This window comes from Sander vitreus, chromosome 22 (genome assembly GCF_031162955.1).
Source record: "Sander vitreus isolate 19-12246 chromosome 22, sanVit1, whole genome shotgun sequence".
Lineage (NCBI taxonomy): Eukaryota > Metazoa > Chordata > Actinopteri > Perciformes > Percidae > Sander > Sander vitreus.
The window spans coordinates 15,836,930-15,853,719 of NC_135876.1; the positions used below are offsets into that span (position 1 = coordinate 15,836,930).

Here is a 16,790-nt window from a genome sequence, read left to right on the forward strand (position 1 = left end):
GACTAAAACTTTATCCTGAGCTGCTTTAACATAAGATCTCTCCAGATGATCCATTTTCATCATGCTCAGGTTTCTTTATGTAGCCTAATGTAAAATGTTCACTTTCTTTTGTGCTATCCTTATATACACCAATATGGAAGATAGTTAACTGTAAACATCTTAGGTTAGCTAATGTTGTATTTTGTTCTCTCCCTTGGAACATAACTGTGGTAAACTCACTGACCCCATGTGAAACTCCAGTCAAATCAGATTAGGCCTACAAGGCAAAGCTAAATCAAGTTTAACGAGAAATATAACAGAAAAACAGTGTTGCTTGATTTTCCTCAATCGTGCTTTATGTAAGGCTACAAACTGCCAAATATATTTGTACGTGTTGTATTCAAATTGATCACGGACAATGTCCATTCTTCATGAATGAAATTAAAGCTTTTACAATAGCGTTTTCTGTTGCTAGGCAACCGCGTAGAACAACCAACCGGTCAAGGGCAACTAATCGAACACAGATACTTGAAATCATATTGGCTCGATTTTTCTAGCATCTTTATTTATTAGCTTTGCCTAGCTTTGAAGTGGCTGCGGCTGTCAACCTACCTCTGCTGCTGTTGTTGGCGCTAGCTAGCTTGGATCATCTGTGTATCTTTCAGTAATGACTTCTACATTAACGTTACTCTACCTCAGTGACAATTAGTCAGTAATATAACGTAGCTATAACGTTAACTGTCGAAGGAAATGGGGCTACCACAGAGCTCGTTTTTGTCAGATGGGGGAACTTACAGTGGATATCATGTCCACGGGGTAAGTTACGTAGTAGCGTAGTGCAAGGTTATATATACCACAACTCACTTTTTGAATCTGGGTTACCCACTTTTGCTCACTGGCTTGCTAACTATGCTAGTTATGAAGAAATATTGTTGCTGCATGTAGCTATCTATGAAGAAAGTAACCCAGTCGCTGGTTTGTAATTGTCAGGTTGTTAGTAACTCGTAAACCGTGGTCAGCTTTAATGGTGTCCGCCCATGATGAGGTGGCATTTAGCAAACATCCAGGTTCTTTAGCTTTGCTAGAGATTGTAACTGTTGCGTACTCATTGCAGAAACTGATACTAGCAAGGATACATTATAAAGTTACAAATATAGCATGTGAGGAACACCAACTGTGTGATATCTCGCAATGAGATTCCCTAAATTCTGGACAATGCAATATCTTTAGTTAGTTTACACATGGTTGCGACTATAACATGGCACCCTTTTTGTCAAATCAGCCAAATGTCATCAGTGTGTTTTGTTTTTTCATATTTCAGGTTCAAGAGGACTCCCCAGCTCTGAGGGCTGGTCTGGAGCCCTTCTTTGACTTCATTCTCTCTATAGGAAATACCCGACTTGTGAGTAGACACCTATGAAGCTTAAGTAAAGGGTGGCATGTCCACTCACCTAATGTAAATATATTACCAAATGACAAACATTGGGTTGTATTGAATGAGTGGCATCCAGTGGCATCGAATAGATGAGCACATTTGATTAAAAAAATGGGACAAGGTGAGGACTAAATGATTTGAGGTAGAAGTAGCATTTAATGTTAGGTTAGGTTTAAGGTTAGATGAGAACATTTGAACATTTGATACTGATGTAAGAAATGTTAATCTTACCACAGTAGAGTTGCAGTTTCACATACTATTTTGTGGGACAACAAAGATAACATTCTTTGTTTTGGCCTGGTCCTTTTAACTTATTTGGGACAGTTTAAATGTACATTGATGTGTGTTTCTACTGCAAACCCTGTTTGACAGCCAATTTTCTGTGTTCCCCACAATACATTTCAAACATCGGGCCTGAATTATAGTCTGGGCCATAGAGTCTGCTATAATCTCATTTCATGTTCTTTTACATAAAAACTGGTTCGCCGCCGCTGCTGCACTGCTGGAATAGTCCACATTTCTCTTGTTTCTCCAGAATAAAGAAAGTGACTTGCTGAAAGACCTTCTAAAGGCCAATGTGGAGAAACCGGTTAAACTTGAAGTATACAACTCTAAAACCCAGCGGGTGAGGGAACTGGAGGTGATACCCAGTAACATGTGGGGTGGTCAGGGTCTGCTGGGCGCTAGTGTCCGCTTCTGCAGCTTTGAAGGAGCCAATGAGAACGTTTGGCATGTCTTGGTAAGTCAAGTCTAGCCTTTATAGGGGCTATTCTTTAACTTTTTTTGTTTAACTCTTGCTGGCCTGATATAAAAGAGTTTGTTGGCGGCTTTGAGGTAGTAGCCAGGGCATTTTCTTTTAGTTTTTTTGTTAAGTTAGAAGAATTTAAAGAAGAGTTGAAGGCTTCAAATCGACTTGTTGTGAATGAATTGTTGTGCCCAATTTGCTAGGGGTTCCTAAACTAAATTAAATGAAGTCATATTCTTGTAGGATTGGTACCTCCTAATTTGGTACGACCAAATAGACAAATGTTGGTGTGTTATTGTCACACATACATTCACACACACATATATATATATATATATATATATATATATATATATATATATATATGCATGCATGCATTGTTTTAAATATAAATGTCTTCATAACTATCTTGTCCTTTTTTCAGGATGTGGAAGCCAGTTCTCCTGCAGCTTTGGCTGGCCTCATTGCTCACGATGACTTCATTGTGGGAGCTGACCAGGTATTACAAGATGTAAGCTATCTGGTTTTATTCACATTCTTTTTTACATGGATATAAAAAAGATGCATACGTTCATGAACAAAATACAGCGCAAAATCTGAAATTTCTTTCTTTTTGTGTTGCAGTCAGAGGATTTCTTTTCTTTGATTGAAGCCAACGAGGGGAAACCTCTGAAGCTGCTGGTGTACAACACACAGACTGACAATTGCAGAGAGGTAGTGGTGACTCCAAATGGAGCATGGGGAGGAGAGGGAAGGTAAGAATAGCTGTGACCTTTTCTTATCATGTCACCTGTATATGTACAGACACAATACACATTTATAGTAATACCCTAGTTTTGTTTGCCTCAAATTTTAGCTTAGGCTGTGGCATTGGCTATGGCTACTTGCACAGAATCCCAACTCGTCCAGCTCACCCTAACAGCCAGAACAAAAGTGTTCTGCAGTCTACAGCGATTGACAGCAGCGAAGAGCTGGTTGCAAGCGACCACACTGAGGTACAGGTTATCACATCTTTCTTTTATTAAATGTTCTTTGGTAGAGAGCAGTTGTCTTCCTCTTGTCTATAACACAAGTTCTCTTGCCACAGGTGCCTTCAGTGGAAGCATGGAGCCCCTCTAGCATCAGTGAAATAGATTTGCATCAAGTCAAAGGAGCTGTGCAGGACTTGTGTGTATCCTCGTCTACTCAGCTAGCTGTGGACTTAGGTTACCAGATCTCATTTTAAGAAGCATTCATTTGTTTTCAGTGTCTGATTTAGTCGATGTGTTTTCACACAGAACAAAATGTAATGAATTGCAGATATTTCCAACACAACCGAAGCGATGACTCAAGACTTGTCAGACATGGTTTCCACTAATGACATGGGCCAGAGCTCCATGTTTGTTAATTACGGGGATGACTCTGGAGATCAGTGTAGCTTTGGTAAGTACCTCTACACCCTCTACAAGTGATTGAATTGTGCAGCTGAATGGCGCAATTACATGTTTTCAACGCCATCCGGCTTGAATAGAAAAATGAAGGCGGTTTAAACCAGCTGTTTGCATGCCTGGCATGTCTGGGCTCATTTAACGGCTTAGTTGGTGAATTATTTTTCTTTTATTGCCGTATAAAAAAAGTCCTCCTAAATGATAGATATTTGAATATATGTGCAACACAACTAAAATAACAATAGCAAAGCGTTTCTAAAACAGTGTCAAGGTTTTCTTTCAGTTTGATATTAAAACAATGCCGTGCAACCGTTTAACAGCATAGAGTATCCTAAGGTGGAACTCTCCTTTACCTACACTTGTTTGTTCATCTATTTTTACAGATACATCATCTGTTGACCAAAGACCTTCCTCTCCAGAGAGGGAAGAAGACTCAGACATCCAGGAGACCGAGCTGGGGGGTGTTATTGACCGGGTCACTACTACTTCTCCGAGCAGAGAGACCGCGGATTACCGTACAGGCCTTGAAGTCACCACAGAGAACCTGAGTGACGCGAGTATCCCAGAGGTGCAAAAAAATAGTTTTGAGCCCTTAAGCTCAGAGAATACAATGGAGGAAAAGACATGGAAGACTGCTGCATCAGACAGTTAAGAAGACCAGAGTATAAGTAACCTGTTTAACTCATAACTGACGCTAGTTGCATTAGAGGAGATTTAGAGCACACTAGGAAACAGAAATCTTCCCTTATGATGATGAGCCATGTTATCATTTCTAGAAGTTTAATTTATATCCAGGTTCCATTGCTGCATGTTGAATTGCACATTTAAGAGAGATAGTATGTTGACTGGAAATATGGTTAATACAATATGAATGTACTCTTTAATTTAGGCATACTGTATGTCTCGACATCATGCAGCATGGTGCCTTAGTGGAGTCTTAGATGCTGTTAAAAGTCATCCTAGATTGCACTAAAAAGCCAAAGGTGAACAATATGCTGTTCTCACCATTAGAAACTGCTGAATAGTTTGTAACACTGTTAGAAAAAGAAAGTTTGAGCTAAAGTTCCCACAGATCCATCATGTGATTTAATTTTTTTTTATATTTTGGAATTTTAGGTGGATGTTGTTATTTTTGAGAATACACCTGAAAAAGGTTTTTGAATCTCAGGCAGTTACCATTTAAGCCTCTTTGCCTTACGTCTCATTTTAAACACTCACCTTTCTTATGTGTAGGGTTGCCTTTTTATTGGTGTAAATGAGTGAGCCATGTTTGATGCAGCTCTGTGATTGTTTTCTGTTTCTTCTCTTTCTATGGATTTTAATTAAATTATGTTTCAGATTTTTATGGATGGACAAAGATATTCAAACATTTATGAAAAGAAGATGATCAAGATAAACCTGCAGCAGCCTAGTTAATGTCTTTTTTTTCCTTTTTATAAGGTGTGTGCATAATTAGAGTGATAAAGCCTTAGCATTTTGTGTAGTTTAACCACTAAAGAGAGGACTGCCAATGTAGCTACAGCACACACACACACACACACACACACACACACACACACACAGTACTGTAAATGCATGCATGCATTATATGACGTGTAACTTCATGCTTTGAGACAGCAGGTGTCAGCAAACACCTCATTCTAGATCTCAAGCTGGAAAGCTTCAGTTTTCTGCCACTGCAGATTCAAATTGCTGTCAAATTCTAGGGCTTCTGTATCATATTTTAAATCATGAATGACATGAAGCGGTACAGTGTTTTCCGCAGAAATCACATCTCCTTCATGAACTCTTCAGGGATTTATTTGTTTGATCTAACAGAACAGAAGCAGCTTTCATTAGTGAGGGAAAGTTAACAGCACCGATGCCTCTCAGACCCAGTGACATAATGCATTGTTTGTACCATTCATGTCATCCAATGCTGCATATATACGGTACCTGCCGGGTTGGCTGAAAAAGCCCTCTTCAAAATTAAATCAAAAGCAAGTAGAGGACATTAAATATTAAAAGGCTAGAAATATTCTAATATGGAAATGATGCTCTAGCTTATGATTTAGATACCTATGTTTGCATTTAATTTTGCTATTTGATCATCACCTGAGCATCCTTGTGTTCTGACACATGGGGCTATACAGCATCAACCATTAATCATAATGTATATCACAATGTATTCTCAATATCTCTCTATTTGTATCCTTTGTAATTTTACTGTAGATCCAAATAATCAAATTTTGGTAGAAAATGCAAAACAAACTAAGCAGGGTAGCTACCATAGCAGAGGGGGAATAGGCCTCAATTATTTACCAGGGGCCTACTGTGTTAAGGGGGGGGGGGGGGATGGGCATTAAGGGAACGAAAAGACTGTGTGGGGGTAGAAAGACGATAGGGAAATGCCTTTGTCTTTATCCACCAGAGAGTGAGTGGTATTCTTAAAAGGAAGCTTTCCTCTGGCACACCTGTATGTGGGTTCGTATTTCTAAGATGAATTTGTAGCAGCCCAGTAGCTTTGGCTCTGCCTACACACCGAAATATAGTAGCAATGCTGACATTTTGCAGAAAGATAAATGCCTCAAGCTTTTCAAATCAACTCAGTACAGAGCTAGGTGGTGTTTGTGTTCTTTTACTTCTAATCTCAGTGTGAATATGCTGTTTCGTTGCCTCCATGTTAGGTTTGCAACATGAAGATAGCTTTATTTAAAGAAGCAACCTGAGGCAAAGGCCAGCAGCTGTGTGCCAGTAGAAGCCAAGAGGTGAAGTATAAAGGCGGCCACCTCTGGACGAACATGCCCAGCCTTCATTTTCTCCCTTTTTCTGTGACCATTTCAAAGGACGCTGTGACGCAGATTAACCCACTTGTCAGTTTAGTTTTATCTCAACCCCTGACAGGCTCAGCTCACAGGCACCAGCATAGTGACTGTTGCCTCAGCCTGTCGTTGCAGCATTACAAATTGTGTAATAGAATAACTGCGGAGAAAGGGAGAGGAGGGACAGGGGAGACGTGGATGGAGGGAAAGAATGAAAAAGCTAAAGGGAGGGGAAAATTAGCAGGTAATTGCTTCAACCCCAACGGTCACACGTCTCCACATAAAAAAAGTGCATCTTGCTTTTTATCCCTCTGGCTGGTGTGAATGTGCAGGGTCGACTCTTATGTCACTAAAAAATGGTTAGATGTACATGTCTGCGAGTAAAAAAAAACAAAAAAAGAAATATAGTAATTCACAGATGCTATAAACGGCCATTTCTTAGTTCATATGGACACACATCCCCCCCCACACTCACAGACTTCTATTTTCTGTTTTTGCCACCTTCCCACCCTAATCCCAGATATCTTGGCACAATGTAGCCTATATTTAGAAGTGCTGGGAGCTGTATTTTAATACAAGTGCCATGCAGTGTTCCTCACAGTGTGCACACCAGAGCCTGGGAATAATCTCAGTAAGTGCCGTCTGTGTTACACCACCAATGTATAGGTCATAATAGGATTCTTTCATGCAAGAGTACTGTCACTCTGTGGGGCATGAATTCATTAGGAAGTTGTTGTGACCTCCTGCAGTCACTATCAGCAGGCTATACGTTTTTCTTCTATTTGTGCAGGAGACAGTTGTTTGCTCCCAGTAAATATTTTTTATTTTTTTATTTTTTTTAAATCAATTTGCTCAGTTATTGTTTACCACACCCTGAGGGGCAGTGTTGTTGGTAGTGGAGTGAAAAATAAAGTCCTCATACCTAAGTGACAAAACAGGTTGATGGCTTTAATAAATAGCTGTCAGTAGAGAGATGAGAGGAAATAAGAGATAAAAGAGAAGGGGAGTGATATGCTACAAAGGTCCCTGGCCAGATATGTGCTCCCATCAGACCATGTTCTGATCTGCTGTTTATGTGGTTAAGGTTTGGTTAAGTTTAGGCAACCAAAACTACTTGGTTAAGGTTAGGTAAAGGTCGTTGTTGTGGTTAAGAGGAATAAATGTTGACTGTTGTTGTAGATGGGATGCAGAAAGTGTCTAAGTCAACGTCAGACACATTGATTAGAGTATGGTCATGGTCAAAGGAAACCAACGTTGACTGTTGATACCGACCGCTTTGCTAGGTGGTTTTGGGGTTGTATTATAACACCATCACACTTGTCCGAAAAGTATAAAAATAGATTTTTAAACATTTGAACAAATGGCCAATTCCGTTGTTTTGTCTCCCAGAAGAAAATGGTGATGAAGTACTGTAACAGCTGAGGCTGATGAGATTATCATTAGTTTTGCAGGTATTAGGCCATAAAACAACATTTTGACCTGATGATGGCACTTAATGAAAAGTTGAGGAATCACCAACATCACTCTTAATCATGAGGGGGACATGAAAGTCTGTACAGAATTTCTCAGCAATCCATCCAATGGTTGTTATATATTATAATATATTATTATAAAATATATTATATATTTCATGTTGGAACGTGGTCGACCGACCATCCAGCATTACCATCCCTCGAGCCATGCTGCCAACGTGGCTAAATAGTCTGCCAAAAACATCCAGTATGGTTATCTATCTAAAAAGCAGGTGTCTCTGAGATCCTGGCAACTTCCCTGTATGGGTTTGTTGCCACCTCTCAGTCTCTAAAACCTTTTCCCTTCCTAATATCTAAGAAGGCAAAATTGCAGTAAAGTAAGTTTAATCTTGTACAATTTGTGCTGGTTTCCTGGTGAAAACAGAGCAAGAGATGAAGCTAATAGGAGGCAGCAACCAATAAGAAGTTTAGGAGAAGGTGTCCTGCTTTATTCTGAATACTAATTACCATTCAGCAAGGGTGAGGAGCTGGCCACACAAGAGCACACATTGTTCTACTGTCAGGATGACCCTGCTGATGATAAGTATGCACCCATCTGCTACTGTGGCTCGCAGTCTCTTTACCTGGATAAAATGACCCACTTTTATCTGTGCCATCTTTTTGGTGCTTTATAAAAATACAAGGTGTTCAATTTGTCAGAATCAGATAGCTTCTCTAATTGCCATCTGATATCAGTCCCTCAGGTGCTTCCCATAATTCTGTCTTAAGAAAGGAGGCAAATGAATTTGATGTTTAGCCATGAGCTGTTTTGTGGTTGATGCTTATTACATTTCTTTTCCAAACAGTTTGTAAGCAAAGGTTTTCTGCCCATTGTGTCCTGTAGGAATTCCCTTGAAATTACATTGTAATGTTAAAAAAAGAAATATTGCTACTGCGTTCGTCGCAAGGCTGCTGCTTTCATCATAGAACAAGAAAACAAGAAATACGGTTTTGTTTTGGCAGGGTTTTCTGTACAGAGTGCTCAAAATAATGTCAAGCAACTGCAACTTCATAGAGCCGACAGCATTTCCCAATCTTCTTACTTTTTTGTCTGTCTGATCCGGAAGCCCTTTTGTTCTGGTGAGAAGCAGCAGATGAGACAGAGGGATAAAGGTTAGGCTCAGCCTCTGACAGTGAATAAGAGTGGATGGGGAAACACAACTCAGCACATTCCTTGCTGTTTTCCTGACATATTTGTTGTGACATCACCCCCACTACCAAGACTTGGTTTTGACCCGATAGGGAGCTGTCTCTTAGTGTAAACCATCGCCCCACAGGGCAATGCATGCCTGGCTTTGGCCCTCCTCGGTCAACTTATATAAATATGCACACGATATAGCATGCTATTCACTAAAGGAAAAATATAGTCTTGCAGGATTAGCCTAAATGTCTGAAACACTGGAGTAATGTTTTTGTAGAAAAGGTCGTTGTTAGGTGAGGCTGTGAAACTGTTGCACACAACAGTGTTCGTGGAGGTGGTTTGCAGTTTCCAAACATTACAGCTGCAGTGCTACAGATGTATTATTATGCTCTCTTACTTGCATACATCCTGATGTCAGTGTTCGACATTACGACATACCCAAAATAATCATGCTATTGGTCACATCATGTTCACGATACATTCTGACCAAGATTGTACAAATTTTCATTTGTCGATGAATAAAATCCTCAGTCGCATGATTTATCATCCACTTACACAAACAGCTCCAGCACTTATTTCCAATTGTAGCTCCTTCAATCAGCTTTAGCTCTGTGCGTGCGTGCGTGCGTGTGTGTACAGAAAACAGTCTGAATTTGACAACAGCATGTGCAGCTTGCGTCAGTGTCAAGCCAGAAAAAGCACTGATCTACCTGATAGCCCCAAAGAGGTGTGTTTCTGCAGGGTGGCTCTGCCAGTATGGTGGAAGGGAATGAACTGTGTCAGCTTTTCAGAGCAAAATGGAAGCACCATTTCATGGAGCCATGGGGAAAGAGGGATTAGAGGGAAACACTGGCTCAGACAGATAACATTTTCTTTTAAAAAATGTATCCAGTAGAGCTGTCGGAGGTGTGTAAGTAAGTGTGGGGGAGAGTTGTGAACATTTGTCTTTTGTGTTTGGTCGACTCGTGTTGAATCTAAATACTGATTTTGATTGATAATCTAAACACAAGAGTGTGCATTTTCTGCTCTGTTCAGTCAGCTACACCGAACCGGAAATATTTGAGTATTTGTAGGCCAGTAATGCTTATGTAAACATCTAAAGGTTGATAGAGGTAGCTTTTGCTGCTGAGCCTTTGTGTACACGTTATTTTGATAACACCTGAGCCCCCAGACATGGCCAAAATGGCAGTAACCCAATGGGAATTTTGAGTGTGTGGGTGGAATATGCACTGCATGTGTACTAGTGAAAATGCCCTGTTATCAGGTTAGGCCAGAGCCACATTAACTTACAGCAGCTGAGCTGCACTAACACTCAGCCTCCCCTTGAGAATGCCTTTTTTTTGTAATTACTTTGCAGCGGAAGAGAGGAGGGGGGCGAGAAGATGGGCGCCGTACTTTATTCCTGTTGTGTGAAAGCCTTATGTTCCTCTTCGTCCTACTTTTAAATAATCTGGCTTCTGTTAAGTCCACATTACTAATGTGTTCTTCAATGCAGCATGAAGTAAGGGGACGTATTTTATACAAGCCATTAAATTGCTATTAAGAGTTTATGTGAGCAGCTATCAGTTGATGGCATTAACAATCTATCATAATTATAGTGCTTGTATGAAGGAGCAGGCTTTTGTCAGCTAGTCTAATTCAGCTTTGTATGTCCATGGGGACTAGAGGAGGTGGAGATGTCTGTGTTTTAGTATAAAGCCAACACATGAAATGAAGACTTTATTTACCTAGTGAGATGCAAACAGAATGGCAGGTGGGTCCAGGTGGCTGCCTCCACCTATGACTTCAATGACTGTGATAAATGGAGCTCAGAACACTCAGGTGACTCAGACTGGGCAGGCCCATCACTTATCTGGTGGTGAGTCATCGACGGCCTAAACTGTCAACATCGGCCCATCATACGCAGGAGTTGGAGGGACCTTTACATATGTGCATCTGGATGTGTGTGTGGGTGTGTGCGTGGGTGGCTTTCAAAGCGCCAATGGCAACTTTCCACTGTGGTCATCTTGTGTCCTCTGACAATGTGACTGTGGTCTCCTCAGTTTTCCAGCTCTGCCTGCAGACACGTGTGTCACACAAACATGTAGATGAAGACACAAGGCACGCAAAGGAGCGCCTCACTAATTCGGATGCTAATTTCTCCTCGGTACATTGTGTTCCCTTGCATGCACTTCACCTCTGTGGACAAGGCTTTGTCACATATGGAGTTCCAACTGTAATAACAGCAAAGAGGTTAATTCATGTCTTTGCATTAACCAAATCACTCTCTGTCATCTAAATTAGTCTTTCCGTCATACTTTCAGGCAGGAAAGTTGCATAAGCACATCTTATGTAAAACTAAAAAAAGAAGAATATATTGTGTGTTTGATTCCAGTATTTAAATTATATAATAATTAAGTGCAGCTTTCCAGGGCAAAACCACTATAATTATGTTTGTCATAGAAACATTGTGTTCTGCCTTTAATCTATTAAATATTTTTTGTCTCAAGCAGACACGTGGTTAAATTAATTGCATTGTCTCTGTCACTATGGCAACTGAAAATTACCACGAAGGACATAATTATAGGGTGCTGCAAGATGTCTCTTTTTTAACTTCCCATATTTATGAGCCTCCTCCACTTATTTTCTGTTTGTGTTATGCTAATTTATATTTTGCAATTGATTTTTGACTATACTATACTATCGACTATAAGCTATAGCTGCAAAGTGCACAGTGTTTTTAAATGCCAACACTGGCAGAGATGGCAGGGCTGAACCTATAGGTGTTCCTGGTGTGCAGGGAGCTAAGATCAAAGTTTTTTTCAGTAACACCATAATGTAGCTCATCATGTAGGCGTGACTACACCAATGTGCCCTGAAGTTAGCCAGCTGGCAGCTGCTGATTTCCATTGCTGTTTCCCCAACCCTAGATTCACATCATGACATTTCAGGCAGCGTGCAATTTCAGTAATATATGTGTTAATAAAATCTGCACTTCTGTGCTTACAGATGTTAATATAAAACCTTCTGTAGCAGTCACAGCCACGTGATATGTTCGTACCTCTGTCAGACACCATCTGTTAAATGTGATGTAGCAAGGGGACATTCAGACATCGTGGTATGTTCTCACAATGCTGTGGAACAAATTTCACCAACAAAGGAGTGGATTAACAAAACTGCTTTTCTTCTGTCTGGGAGCTGGCAGCACAACTGATTCATTTCCTCTTCCCTCAAAAATAACACCTCTGTGTCATTGTCACCATGAGTGTACATTTATGAATTGAAGTTAAGGCACTACTCTTCAAAATTCTGTGATTTCAAATTTGACCCCTCAATAATGGATACATGTAGTAATCTGCAATACGGCATCGAACTATACGTGCTGCTTAATTCAAATACATAGTGTTTACATTACTAACTACAGCCTTGACCAAATTTTTCATGGCACTGTGGTTACCTCTCCTTGGATGGAGAGTGATGTCAATCTTCTCATCTAACTCTTGGCCAAAATGTCAAACTATTCCTTTAAAAGAGATGCTTTCAAACTAGCATTCTAGTTTAAAGAGCTGTTATTTAAATATTACACCACACACGCATAACACTTAAAAGATGCAAAAAGACTGTTCTTAGACACTATCAAAACAATAACCTTTCATTCCCCTATATGATATTGTGTGTGTGTGTGTGTGTGTGTGTGTGTGTGTGTGTGTGTGTGTGTGTGTGTGTGAGTATATACGAGTGATTTGATAAAATATTAAAGGCATTTATAATACAGCTTGTTAGGATAATAAAACACAGCTGAACTATTAAGTCTGTTTTTTGATATTTCATCTTTAAACACACCAACCAAATAGAGATAAGTCTAATGAGGTTAGATCTTTAAGATACTGTAGGTACCTCGTGTTGATTGGCCCTGTGATTGGATTTGTTTTCTCTGATAAAGTTGCTCACAGGCTGCTGTCGGGGGCTTTTATCTCCATGTGCTATTCAGTGTGGGCAAAGTAGCCTTTTATCTTGCCTGTTAATTTAATAATAAAATGATTGTAATGTCCACTTGTCACCACACACATTTAATCACAGAGACTGTAGATAATCCATATCTTTGGTCCAAACAATGAACTGTACGAAATACAAAAGATCAGATGTGGTATCATAGCTCAACCAAATCCAAGAGATTAAAGTCAGATTTTTTTATTGACATTTTTTTTATTATTATTTATTCTCATTTAATGACATTTTATCTCATGAGTTTCATTCCCCATCCCTCATTCTCTTTGAAAGACCCAGTTTTTTTATGTGATGCATCAAAAGATAAACGCTATGAACATACTCATTTTAGAAATGCTGTGAAAGGTCATGCTTTCGCCACAGACCCTGGCATTAAGGTGAATAAGTAACATTACAACCTAGTTTAGAAATTGGCCATACTCTGTCTCTTTACAATTAAATACCCATACCCTGGTTACACACATTAAAACAAAAGTGTTAATGCAAGTATATGTGGATTTAAAGATTCTTATTCATCACTGTTTGATCTATAGGAGAAGATCCTGCTGAGCATTTTAACACAACCATATGTGCTCTGCAGAGGAACAAGCAGTTATAAGCTTAGCTTGTGATGCAGTACATTAAACCCAGTGCATGAGTCAGCTGCATTTAAAATCTCATTTCTTTTTTTTCCATTCTCACTTTCAGATCTGAGGCAAGGATAAAAAAAGAAAGTATTGTATGTAAATAATACTATTCAGTATTTTCTTAAAAAAGGGTTTTAAATATGTTGCCAGATGATATATAGGCTAATATATAGACCATATGGCCAAAACTATGCACACATCTCATCAAACCTTAAACTACACTTATGTGTTTGTTGTACATCTCATTCCAAAAAAAAAACCCCTGTGTTTAATATGCTGCTATATCAGCCTTCTCTTTTCAGGGAAGGCTTTCCACAAGATTTGCTCCTATTCAGCCACTCAAACATAAGTGAGGTTGGCTACCAATTTTGTGCGACAGAGCCTGGCCATAAGTCTGCTTACCAGTTCATCCCAATGTTTGATCTGGTTAAGGTTGGGCTTCTGTGCAGGCCAGTCGAGTCTGGGTTGATATGGTTAACATGTTAGCCAACAATTGCCTATTTACACATCCATCATACAGAGATTATCTTTCATTTAAAGTTGTGTTTCTGTCCGTACATATTCACTCAAAACATGAGCTGAAAAATGCTAAAAAGCTCTGTAGAGCTGAGGGGAAGGTTTGTCACTACAAACAACACCTTTTATATTTCAAGTAATTATTGAATCTATTGTTTATGTAAAATATTGATTAGAACATTTAAGATTTCCGCCTAGCCAGGGGTGACCATATATTTTTGGCCGCATCGTGTATGATATACTAAAAATATTGCAATGTCAAGATGCATCTAACACATGTAAAACATGTTGATGTTACAATGTCATTTCGTTTATTAACTTTTAGCATTATTTTTAGCATTTTAGCATTTATTTTATAAATACAAATTTTAAATTTATTTAGTTGCAACAAAAATGCACTTTCAAACACAAAGTAAGGCATCAATACTTTGAGAGACTTCAAATCAATTCAGCTTGTGGACACACATAATGCCATGTCAACAACCAATAAAAATGTACCATAAAAATGACATAACACTGGGAGTTGCGGAACTTATCGATCTATGATTCATGCCTCTTTTTATTGCTTGGATAATGTTTCACATTCTCAGCCTGCATGCAGCCTCTGGGTCAGTGATTACATGATATTGCAGTTGCTGCTTACCTGACCCATCTATCAATGTACGTCACCATTCAACATGACTCATGCCCCATTTTGTCGTGACTATCTATCAGTTCTCCCTCTCTGTTGCTCCCTCCCTCTCTCCCTCCCTTTCTTTCCTTGCTGTGTCCCTGTGTCTCTCACGAACACGCTTGTAAACGCATTACCGCACACATCGACACACACATGTACACTATCCCCTCCCATACTAAACAAACAGAAAGCCAGGGCAAAACACAAAATGATAGAAAATATGTACTGAGATGAAAATGTGACAAGTTGACTTTGGGGGAAAGCACAATAAAGCAGCATGACCTGATTACACATACACTTTCTGTTCAGTATGTGCCATGACTTATTCTTTCCTTCGTTTCTGCATTCTGTTGAGTCCTAGAAATAGCATTTCATTTCACTTGCAGGCTCCTCTGCGGTCTGCCAGGCTGCCATGTTGACAGCTGCCTGGTCGCATAAATAGGATCCCCCAGGCCAGACCCACAGTGAGGAAAACGAGAGAGAATAAGATACAGAGAAACAGGATGATAACAGTTGGTAGGGCGTAGGGTGCCAGAAATGAGGGCAAGCAGTACTTTAAAAACCTCTTTAGTAAAGCCCGACACTTCTTTGTGTTGTGAGTCGATATGCGAAGGAATGTCTCTGCCAAGGAAGAATCCTCTCTAATGAGGCCATTTTGGGATAAAATGCCAGATAAATCGACAAATCCTCCCCCAAACAGCAGACACTGGTACGCTGGCTCTAACTATAACTTCAGTAACAGTGTCTCTCCTATAATAGGAGTTCCTTTTGTCAGTGTGAAAGACCTTGTTTTTCTACCTATGCATATTTAGAAGAAGAAAAAGAAAAGAAAACTTGAAGAAGCACAAACATTAGTGTTACATGTATTTGGTCATAGAACAAGAACAAGTATTGGACAAATTAAAACGTTGGCCTGATGATGGCGCTACATGAGAAGTCAGGAGATCATGAAAGTTATTAAGGTTCACCCTCTGAGTAAGATGGACATATGCACCAAATCATAAAAAAAGGAAAGCACCAATATCATTGGGTAATGCAGATGGTTAGATACTTGCTAATGTACTGTCAAGTAGGCTTGACACAATAATAGACCAGGTAGGCTTTGTCAAGTGCCGATTATCTGATGATAATTTGAGAAGCTTGTGCCTATAATGTGGCACTAAACTGGGGTGCCCACTTTCCCAAACTATTTTTGCGATCAACCTCGGGCCTCAAACTATTGCGATACGAAACAACTTAAATATTAAAGGAGTCTTAGTGGGTCAACAGAGCATTAACCAATTGTATAGACAATAGCACAGAGGGGTAGCTAATTTGTTTGTTTCTACCACGACATTCAGGTTGATGGTTGGATGTGTACCTTATCATATAAGTCTTCTTCTGAATACATAATTGCTTAATGTCTATCCTCTTTTTGTCATTGTACTGCCTAGTTGCACACAATTAGCGAGCATCCCTCTGTAATGTGTGCATCCTCACTCCATGTGATATCACCCATCTCTTCATGGTCCATCTGTTCTCACAAAGGAGGTGTATGAGGTTGCTTTGTGTGCCAGTGCTGACCGGCTCCTATGGTAACAAGGCAGTAAAGATAATGGCCACCTGGAGAAGTAGCCAGCCAATAAGGGCTATGGCTTGTTTTGCTGGTTCTGAGGCAGAGGCATGGGAACCATAGGAAAAACTGTGGCTGCTGTGGTGTTCCTTAGTAGTAAGCCTGAAGAGAGGAAATTGCATTACTGGAGGACCTTTATTCATACTCATAAAGTAGTCTTTCCTGTGACACCTTTATTTCAAACTGCAGCTTTAAATTCAAGAGTTTTATTTAACATTCTGAAACTTTCTTGACCAAATTTTCTTGTGCTGTGTGCATGAAAACGCTGCTCTGATGACATCATTCGCTGATTAAAATGCAATAGAGCATAAGGCTATTCTATTCCGTCTCGGCTTGA

The 16,790-nt window shown here is 39.7% G+C and overlaps 1 protein-coding gene across 4 annotated transcripts; it reads left to right on the forward strand.

The window, feature by feature from the left end:
• The first annotated feature begins 564 nt into the window (after nucleotides 1-564).
• Nucleotides 565-4,997, forward strand: LOC144537180 (Golgi reassembly-stacking protein 1-like). 4 transcript variants are annotated; one of them, XM_078280682.1, is made up of 9 exons: nucleotides 565-795; nucleotides 1,301-1,381; nucleotides 1,950-2,153; nucleotides 2,584-2,670; nucleotides 2,784-2,914; nucleotides 3,016-3,154; nucleotides 3,247-3,364; nucleotides 3,459-3,581; nucleotides 3,970-4,997. In XM_078280682.1, exons 1-9 carry the CDS (start codon nucleotides 730-732, stop codon nucleotides 4,236-4,238), a joined length of 1,218 nt encoding a protein of 405 aa, XP_078136808.1. In that variant the 5' UTR covers nucleotides 565-729; the 3' UTR covers nucleotides 4,239-4,997. The 4 variants fall into 4 exon arrangements, with proteins under 4 accessions (XP_078136808.1, XP_078136809.1, XP_078136810.1 ...); XM_078280683.1 differs by having other exon boundaries at nucleotides 2,584-2,658; XM_078280684.1 differs by lacking the exon at nucleotides 1,950-2,153.
• Nucleotides 4,998-16,790: the final 11,793 nt, after the last annotated feature.

Excerpts from the sequence above, each read along its gene's own strand:
- LOC144537180 (XM_078280682.1), top strand. The coding sequence starts at position 730 with ATGGGGCTACCACAGAGCTCGTTTTTGTCAGATGGGGGAACTTACAGT. Across the intron at positions 2,915-3,015 it reads GCATGGGGAGGAGAGGGAAG|CTTAGGCTGTGGCATTGGCT; the intron begins GTAAGAATAGCT and ends CTCAAATTTTAG. Across the intron at positions 3,582-3,969 it reads TGGAGATCAGTGTAGCTTTG|ATACATCATCTGTTGACCAA; the intron begins GTAAGTACCTCT and ends CTATTTTTACAG.